Consider the following 10,941-nt stretch of genomic DNA (forward strand, 5'->3'; position numbering starts at 1 on the left):
CCACCCTGTTATTTTATCCTTAATTTCCAGCCTTTGCCCCACTCTCTTTTTTCCCCCCCAACTTCTTCTCTCTCTGTCCTTCTCACACTTGGGTCTTCCCACTGGATCTTTATAGGTATTAAGTCACGGCTGGACATTCGATGGATTCCCTGATCCCCTTAAAGAGATCTGATCTCAGGTAAGTTTAATGGTATTATTAGATCAGGCAGCCCTGTCATAGAAGTTGGCTAGTTCCGATGGAACATTTGTAGAATTCCAATCCACCATAAACTAGGTCTTCTGTTATATTGGGTTAGGTTTGGTTGACTGGAATCTTGTATAGCTGTTTATTGGGGCCACTCAGGGAAAAAACACTTGATTGAATTCACTTATTTAAAAGCAGTCTTACTTCTGGAAATAGCCTTATACGTGTGATTGGTTGTCACTTTGGTTTAGATTTCTAAATGCCGGGAATATTTTAGTTGTTCTCAGTTGTTAGCTGCTAAAAGTTTCAGTACATGTACACGCCTGCCTTACCTCACATGGTTTCTACACCCTCACTGCTCTGGAAAAGCCAAGAAACAACCTCAAGTATATCATGGCAAGACTTGTCGACCCTCCTTGAGAATTTATTGTCCAATGAATATAGGTGATGAACATTTGTTAACCTTAGCAGAAGGGCCAAAGTGCAAGGGCTGCGATGATCATTTAGCACTATGGTTTTTAATTATGCCGAAAACTGTAGGCATTCCATCATGGATCATAGCTATCTTAAGTATATTTGGATAGAACATAGGGAGAATTAAAAGAATAAATAATTTCATGACAGATTCCAATCATTGTATCAATTTCTCTCTCTCTCCTCTCTCATCTCTCTCTCTCCTTCTCTCTCTCTCTCTCTTCTCTCTCTTCTCCTCTCTCTTCTCTCTGCTCTCTCTCTCCTCTCTCTCTCTCTGTGTTGTATATATTTATTTAAATTATATTATATATATATATATATATACATATTATATTATATATATTATATATATATATAATATTATATTATATATATTATATATATATACATGTATATACATATGTATGTATGTATATATATGTATATACTATGTATGTATATATGTATTATGTAATATATGTATAAAACATATATATGTATATATATGTGTATGTATATATAAACTGTGTGTGTGTATGTATATATATGTATATATGTGTATGTATATATGTATATATGTATATGTATATCATATTTAGTATATATGATTACAGTGTAGATATATATGTATATATATATTGCTATATATATTATATAAATTATATATATATTTAATATATATATATATATAATAATGTATACTATATATGTATCATATATGTATATATATAGTATATATAATATATGTATATACTTTATATTTATATACATACATATACATATATTTATATATATACATACATATACATATATTTATATATATACATACATATACATATATTTATATACATATATTTATATACATATATATACATACATATACATACACACATATACATACACATGTATATATATATACATACATATACATACACATGTATGTATATACATACACATATATATATACATATATCCTCATGTATATACATATATATATACATGTATATCCATATATATATACATACATACATATATGTACATATATATATACATATATATACATACATATATATACATACATATGTATATATATATATATATATATATGTATATATATATATAAAATATATATATATATATATATATATATATATATATATATAATGTAATATAATATATATATACACAGAGAGAGAGAGAGAGAGAGAGAGAGAGAGAGAGAGAGAGAGAGAGAGAGAGAGAGAGAGAGAGAGAGAGAGAGAGAGAGAGAGAGAAATTTGATACAATGATTGGAATCTGTCATGAAATTATTTATTCTTTTACTTCTGCCTATGTTCTATCCAAATATACTTAAGATAGCTATGATCCATGATGGAATGCCTACAGTCTTCGGCATAATTAAAACCCATAGTGCTAAATGATCATCGCAGCCCTTGCACTTTGGCCCTTCTGCTAAGGTTAACAAATGTTCATCACCTATATTCATTGGACAATAAATTCTCAAGGAGGGTCGACAAGTCTTGCCATGATATACTTGATGGTTGTTTCTTGGCTTTTCCAGAGCAGTGAGGGTGTAGAAACCATGTGAGGTAAGGCAGGCGTGTTACATGTACTGAAACTTTTAGCAGCTAACAACTGAGAACAACTAAAATATTCCCTGGCATTTAGAAATCTAAACCAAAGTGACAACCAATCACACGTATAAGGCTATTTCCAGAAGTAATGACTGCTTTTTAAATAAGTGAATTTCTAATATCAAAGTGTTTTTCCGTGAGGCTGGCCCACATAAACAGCTATACAAGATTCCAGTCCAACCAAACCTAACCCAACTTATAACAGAAGACCTAGTTTATGGTGGATTGGAATTCTACAAAATTGTTTCCCATCGGAACTCATGCCAACTTCTATGACAGACTGACCTGATCCTACTATATACCATTTTAAACTCTACCTGAGATCAGATCTCTTTTAAGGGCTGCATCAGGGAATCTCCATCTGAATGTCCAGCCCGTGACTTACTACCTATAAAAGATCCAGGTGGTGAAGACCAAAGTGTGAGAAAGAGACAGAGAGAGGAAGAAGTTGGGAGGGAAAAAAGATGAGTGGGGGCAAAGGCTGAGTAAATTTAATGGATAAAATAAACAGGGTGGATAAACAGCTTTCAAACTTTTTCCACCACAATACATAATACATATATAACGGCTGCATTCTATCCGAATCAACTTTGAACCTACTGCGATAAAGAATGGAAGGCCTACACTTGACAGCAACAAAGCGTCAAGCAATAGTTAAGGCCTCCGAGCCTCCGGCAAAGAGCAACGAACCTCCATCATATATACCCAGATTAGACAAGAGCTTGGTTCGGTTCTTTAATGAGAGATAATTGCCAGCTATGTTTACAAACTCCATCTACCCAAAATAAACATGACAGAGTCTTACTGGTCTTTAAGAAGCACTGAAAGTTGCAGAGATTGTGCCGTCATGCAGTGTTGATGCAGTTGGCTCCTACACATTTACCAAGGGTGGGAAGGGTGCTCATGGGTGAAGGGTGAAAGAAACAGCAAAAGGGAGAAATAGCGTGCAAGGATGAAAGGGAGAATGGGAGAAAAGGGGAGGTGGAGGGAAGGGTGAATGAAAGGGAGAAAGAGGTGAAGAACGAAGGATAATGGGTGAGAGAGATCCGGGCGGCACTTTTAATGAATGAGCAAGGGTGCAGAGTGAGAATAACAAGGATAAAAGGGTGGCAGGGGGCAGGGTGAGGCCGAGGGAAGCGTCCCCTTTTTTTTCCCAAAAAAGTTTTTTAAAATGGGGATTTATTTTAAAACCTTTTAATTTTTTTTTTTTCCCTTTTTTTTTTTTTTATTTGGGTATTATATTTTGGAAATTTGTTTATTTTTTTTTTTTATTAAAAAGGGGGCCCTTTAATTTTATTTTGTTTTTCTTTTTTTTGGATTCTCCCCCCTTTTTTTAAATTTTTTTCATTTTTAATTTTTTTTCGTTGTTTTATAAAGGGCCCTTACATGAATTTTTTTAAAAAGTTAAAATGTTTTAAAAATTTTTAAAATTTTATTTTTAAGTTTAAATTTTGATTTTTTTTTTAATTTTTTTTGTTTTTTTTTAAAAAAAGGTTTCAATTGGGTTTATAGGATGTTTTTTGGGTATTTTAAATTTTTTTTTTTAAGAGATTATTAATATTAAAGGTTTTTTAAAATAGGAAATTTTTAATAAAAAGTTTTGGGGGAAAAAAGTTTAAAGGGAAAAATTTTTAAAATTTCCTTTTTATACTAAATTTTTTTTTTGTTTTTTAAAATTTGGTTTAAAGGGGAATCTTTTTATTTTATTTGGGACTAAAAAAAGTTTTAAAATTGAATACTTAATTAAAAAGCAATATTTTTGAAATAAATTGGTTTTTGGTTTTTTTTAGATTTCAAATTTTTAAAATATTTTGTTTTTTTAGTTTTTGTAAATTTATATGTAATTTGGGACCCAACTTTTTAAAAAAAATTTTAAAAAAAAAATTTTAAAATTATATTAATTTTTTTTTTTATTTCTTTAAATAAAAATTTTGTTTTTTTTAAAAAAAAAAATGAAAAATTTTCAATATTTCCTTTTTTTAAAAACCAAAACAAAAGATTCATAGGGGATCTTTAGTTTATTTAAAAATATTTAAACTTTTGGGAATTAAAAAGGGAAATAATATTCATCAGTTTTTAAAACATTGTAGATTTTTTTTCTTCCTTAATTTTTTTTCTTTTTTTTTCTTTCTTTATTTTTTTTTTTTTTTTTTTTTTTTTTTTTTTTTTTTTTTTTTTTTTTTTTTTTTATATAATATTAATATTTAATTATATATATATATATATTATATTATAATATATAAAAATTTTAAAATTTTTAATAAAAATATATAATTAAATATTTCTTATTTTATATATAATTATAAAATTTAATATATATATATAATATTTAAATTTTATTATTTACTTATTGAAATTAAAATTATTTATAATTTTAATAATTATTTTAATATAATGTTATTATTTAGAATATTTTTATTATATTATGAAAATATATTTATTATATTATTATTATTATATTGTATTTAAAATTTGTATGTATATGTATGTATATATATATAAATGTTATAATTGTTATGTATTTTATTATATATATTTTATTAAAAATATATTATTTTAAATGTAATAATATTGTTATTTTTTTTAAAAAAAATATTTTATTTATGTATATTTTATTATATTATTATATATATTTTTATAAATATATTTAAATATATTATAAATTAAAAATTATGTTTTATATTATAAAAATATTATAATATTATTAAAAAATATATTTTATAAAAATTTTTTTAAATTTTTAATAATATAAATAATTTAAAATTTTAAAATAAATTTAATAATATTTTATATATATTATTAAAATATATTTATATAATATATATGCAATTTTTATTACATATATATACTATATTTATATACATTTAACTTATTTAATAATACATATATATACATATATTTATTACAATTATATATATTATACATATATTTATACATATATTATATCATAATATTATACATATATTTTATATATATTTAATACATACATATTTAATTATATTTTATACATATAATATACATATTTTTAAACATTTTTTTATACATATATATATATATATATATATATATAATTTATATCATATATAAAAATATATTTATATCATATATATCATATATTTATACATACATATACTAATTTATATCCATATATATACATCAATAATACACACATATACATACACTGTATAATAATACATCATATACTACAATGTATTAAACATACAATTATATATACATACATATACATACCATATATATACTACATAACATACACATATATTATACATACATATACATACACATTTTCCATAAAAAAAAATCCCCAATATATACCATACTATACTACCTATATACACATAATATACAACCATATTACATATATATACTACCCTACATATAATAAAAAACCATATATATACATATATCCTCGAAATATACATATATATAACATGTATATCCTATATATATACATACTAATATATGTACTAATATATAATTTATAAAAAGATATATATACATACATATGTTATACATATATATAACATACATACATATATCATACAATGAAATTACATATATATACATACATACATATGTATATACTATATAGACATACAACATATATAAAATACATATGTATATACATATAAATATATATTATTTTGGTAATATTTTATAATATAATAAATTTTTTAAATTTTTAAAATATTATATATATAATATAATATAAATATATATTAATTATATTTTTATATATATTTTAATTATTTTTAAAAAAATATATATAATATGTATTATTATTTTATATTATATATAATATAATATTTTATATATATATATATTTTAAATGTAAATAAATAATATACCAGAGAGAGGAGAGGAGAGAGGAAAAGGAGAAGGAGAGAAGAGAGAGAGGGAGAGAAGATAGATAGAGAAGAGAGGAGAGAGAGAAATTTGATACAATGAGGGAACTGTCATGAAATTTTTATTCTTTACTTCTCCCTAGTTCTATCCAAATATACTTAAGATAGCTAGATCCATGATGGAATCTACAGTTTTCGGCAAAATTTAAAACCCTAGTGCTAAATGATCAGCGCCCTTGCACTTTGGCCCTTCGCTAAGGTTAACAAATGTTCATCACCTTATTCATTGGACAAAATTCTCAAGGAGGGTCAAAAGTCTTCCCATGATAACTTGAGGGTTGTTTTCTTGGCTTTTCCGAGCAGTGAGGGTGTAAAACCATGTGAGGGAAAGGCAGGCGTTTTAAATTAAACTGAAACTTTTAGCAGCTAACAACTGAGAACAACAAAAAATTTCCTGGCATTTAAAAAATCAAACCCAAAGTACAACCAATCACACGTATAAGGCTATTTCCAGAAGTAATGACTGTTTTTTAAAATAAGTGAATTTCTAATATCAAAGGGGTTTTCCGTGAGGCTGGCCCACATAAACAGCTATACAAGATTCCAGTCCAACCAAACCTAACCCAACTTATAACAGAAGACCTAGTTTATGGGTATTGGAATTCTAAAATTGTTTCCCATCGGAACTCATGCCAACTTCTATGACAGACTGACCTGATCCTCTATATACCATTTTAAACTCTACCTGAGATCAATCTCTTTAAGGGCTGCATCAGGGAATCCCCATCTGAATGTCCGCCCGTGACTTCTACCTATAAAGATCCGGGTTGGTGAAGACCAAAGTGTGAGAAAGAGACAGAGAGAGGAAGAAGTTGGGGGGAAAAAGATGAGTGGGGGGCAAAGGCTGAGTAAATTTAAGGGATAAAAAAAACAGGTGGTTTAAACAGCTTTAAAACTTTTTTCCACCACAATACATAATCATATATAACGGCTGCATTCTATCCGAATCAACTTTGAACCTACTGCGATAAAGAATGGAAGGCCCCTAAAACTTGATGGCAACCAAAGCGTCAAGCATAGTTAAGGGCCCCTCCGAGCTCCGGCAAAGAGCAACAAACCCCTCCCTTATATACCCAGATTAGACAAGAGCTTGGTTCGGTTCTTTAATGAGAGATAATTGCCAGCTATGTTTACAAACTCCATCTACCCAAAATAAACATGACAGAGTCTTACTGGTCTTTAAGAAGCACTGAAAGTTGCAGAGATTGTGCCGTCATGCAGTGGTGATGCAGTTGGCTCCTACACATTTACCATGGGTGGGAAGGGTGCTCATGGGTGAAGGGTGAAAGAAACAGCAAAAGGGAGAAATAGCGTGCAAGGATGAAAGGGAGAATGGGAGAAAAGGGGAGCTGGAGGGAAGGGTGAATGAAAGGGAGAAAGAGGTGAAGAACGAAGGATAATGGGTGAGAGAGATCCGGGCGGCACTTTTAATGAATGAGCAAGGGTGCAGAGTGAGAATAACAAGGATAAAAGGGGAGAAAGGGAGAAAAAGGGTGCAGGGTGCAGGGTGAGGCCGAGGGAAGCGTCCCCTGACAAAGCCCCGGACGACCACCTGTGAAGGCCCCATCTGACAGGTGGTGCAGCAGGAGGGCCGACCCAGCCAGGGCGAGGGCCAGAAAGAGCGTGCAAGGGCGCAGGGTGCGAGGGAGCGAGGCAGCGTCCCTTAACAAAGCCAGCCTACCTTTTTCTCGGGGTCTGAGGCCGAGGCCGAGTCCGACGCCACGCTATCTTGGCTCGTGTCGTCCTCCACACTCTCCTTCAAGGCCGAGGCCGTGGCGTCCTCGTCCTCCTTCAGCTTCTTGGCTTGCTCCTGCTCCTCCTCCTCCTCGGCAGGTCGCTTCTCGGGCGTCATTCCGGCTTAAAACAGGGTATTTCTCGGGTCTTTTGAGTCGCAGCTCGGCGTCCCGGCACCCAACACTCGCGCTGTCCGGATCCTCGCGCTCTTGACTTCGGTTTAACTTGCTCGCAAATTATTCGTCTTGCGGTTTTTGCATAAGTGGGGTATTTTACGTTTTTTTCCCTAATAGCGGGCTCGGTTGGGCTTGATGTGGTGTGCAGGGAGGACGAGAGGGATGTTCTTTGAGAGGAGTTTGTGCTTTTAAAGGCGCTTGGGTTGAATTAAATGACTGTACTCTCTTCAAACCCGGAGATGCCAATAAAAAAAAGAATGATTTCGCCTAAACGTCCCATCCTATTAAAACGGTATATCCTAATCTATATACACACATCTCCCTCGTCAAATCCAACAAAACAAAATTCAGATAGACAGAAGACAAGAAATAACAATAATAAAAAAACAACGCAAAACCAATCACCAGCAACTCAATAATTGAACACATGCATAATTAAAAAGAAAAATACAGTTCAAAAACCCAAAATAATAATGCAAACAAACCCCAAATCACACCCAACACCCTTCAAAAACAACAATCTAAAGGACCCAATCACCAATAACCTAATAACAACGATAATAATCCAATAAACACGTGAATAATTCAAGCCGACCGGGTTTAAAGTCGTGCGAACAGTTTCAAATAATTCTCTTCCTCTTCCTCTTCTCCTTTTCTTTTGTTAAGGTTTCTGAGGCCACGCCATCTGTCTCGCCGGCGGGGAACTCTCGCTTATTAGGGCAGATATTGGCTCTTTATTTCATTAGAAAGTAGGGTTTGTTAACGAAGAAGGGATATGGGTGGTGGGTGATATGGCGGGTGAAGAGGAGGAGGAAGGATAAGGGAAGAGGAAGAGAGAGGGAGAGGAGGAAGGAGTCTTTTTTGAATAGGGGCGGGCGGAGGGTTCCTCTCTTTTCCCTCCCTCTCTCTCGCTCTCTCTCTCTCTCTCTTTTCCCTCCCTCCCTCCCTCCTCCCATCCCTATGCTAAGCGTGCCCCTCCTTCCCCCCCTTCATTCCCTCCCTCCCTCCCTCTCCCCTTGGTTGCGCGAGATCGACATTTCCCGCAAATCTTAAAGCATGAATGTTTTAGAATTACGGGAGCGAGCGAGCGAGGTCCCGGCCCGGCACAGCGCAGCATTAGCGAGGAAGAAGAGGGGGTAGAAGTGAAGAAGAGGGGGTAGGAAGTGCGAAGAGAAGAGGAGGAGAAGAAGAAGAAAGGGTAGAGGAGAAGGAGAAGTAATAGAGGAAGAAGAAAGTAGAGGAGGAGGAGAAGAAAGAAAAGAAGGAGGAGGAGAAGAGGAAGAAAGGGTAGAGGAGAAGAAACGAAAGGCATGAGTAAAGGGATCAAATAATGACGTATGATTGTGGCGATGATGACGATGACAATGGTGAGGATGAGGAGGAACAGGAAGAACCGAAGGCAGAGCAGGAAGAGAGGAAATACACCCTTACTGAAGAGCATACATGTTTATATGGGGATATAAGAGCTTTAACAACGACATTCCATGACGCACAAATATATATTGCATGGCGCTACTTGAGTCCGCGTTTCCCTCACTCCCGCAGCGCATTCCGCCCGCCTTTTAAAGCGAGGCGATATGGCGAAAGGCGCGGAAATAGGGGAGTATGATAGCGTTACAACTGGCAACCGAGGAGCAGGTACCGGCAGGGGAGGGGAGGGACGGGGAAGGGAAGGCTTATGGGGAGGCAAGGGGAGGTAGGGGTAGCGATGAGGCTGGGGTGAAGGGAGTGGGGGAGTGAGCAGGTGGGAAGGGTAGGGTAAAAGGGGAGAGGTGAGAGGTTAGGAGGGTAGATGGGGGGGAGAAGCGAGAGAGGAGGGAAAGGAGAGCAGAGGAAGGGGAGAGAAAAGGAGGGAGGGGGGAGCGTAGAAGAGGAGGGAAGGGGGTATGGGGAGCGAGAAAGAGAGGGAGGGTTTTACTACTCCAAGCGGGATAGCGTTGTGGGGAAGAAAGAAGAGAGAGAGAGAGAGAGAGAGAGAGAGAGAGAGAGAGAGAGAGAGAGAGAGAGAGAGAGAGAGAGAGAGAGAGAGAGAGAGAGAGAGAGAGAGAGAGAAAGAGCAGGGAGTAACACGCTCTTTACTCACTCGTACGGGAAACCCACACTGCCAGGCACAACACAGAGCATGACTTCCCTTGCCGCTCGCGCCTCACTCGCTCAGTGTGAGGATACTTTCTTCAGCCAATAATAACTTTATACACTATTACTAAACACTTGCCACGCTTGTTTTCGCATAGACAACACCCTCAGTGTATTTGGTATCGTTCGTTCCTCTTTATGTTTCGTGTAAGTCATGTTTTGCTACGCTTTTACACCCTCATACAATATTCGTATCTCTGAAAGCCATCCGATTATCAATGTACTATCTGTGAACAATAATTTAGATTGAGCTTTACTCGATATAACACATTTTACTTCGCCATACCATTTCTAATTGATTTTAGCTTATCAGAACATATCTATAGCAGCCTCATATGTTTTAAAAATAGGATACATTTCTAAGTAACAGTACTAGTGATAAAAGGCCGGAAATAGAAGAATGTAAACTGCGCAGGCACTTATAGAATTGTCAAGATAAGCTGACTAGTCAAAATTATTGATAACTGATAAGGCGCCACATACATTCATTCACTTTTAATATGCTGAACTATGAATGGTGATTGAAGTTATATCCATTAAAGCGAGTTCATTACGTACTGGTGTGTTCCATTTATCAATAGTAAAATACTGTGGCTCAGCGAAATCTTGATAATAATAATATAATAATAATAATAATAGTAATAATAATGATAATAATAATAATAATAATAATAATAATAATAATAACAATAAAAAATAAT

At 33.3% G+C, this 10,941-nt stretch overlaps 1 protein-coding gene across 1 annotated transcript in view; it reads right to left on the minus strand.

Annotated features, from left to right (window-relative positions):
- LOC119579477 (protein RCC2-like) overlaps nucleotides 1-8,221 on the minus strand; it is a 24,734-nt gene extending 16,513 nt beyond the window's left edge. The window contains exon 1 of the mRNA XM_037927316.1: nucleotides 7,876-8,221. Coding sequence (XP_037783244.1) covers nucleotides 7,876-8,046 — 171 coding nt within the window. The 5' untranslated portion in view covers nucleotides 8,047-8,221. The remainder of the gene's footprint in view (nucleotides 1-7,875) is intronic.
- Nucleotides 8,222-10,941: the final 2,720 nt, after the last annotated feature.

The sequence above is a fragment of the Penaeus monodon genome, chromosome 12 (assembly GCF_015228065.2).
Source record: "Penaeus monodon isolate SGIC_2016 chromosome 12, NSTDA_Pmon_1, whole genome shotgun sequence".
NCBI classification, from domain to species: Eukaryota; Metazoa; Arthropoda; class Malacostraca; order Decapoda; family Penaeidae; genus Penaeus; species Penaeus monodon.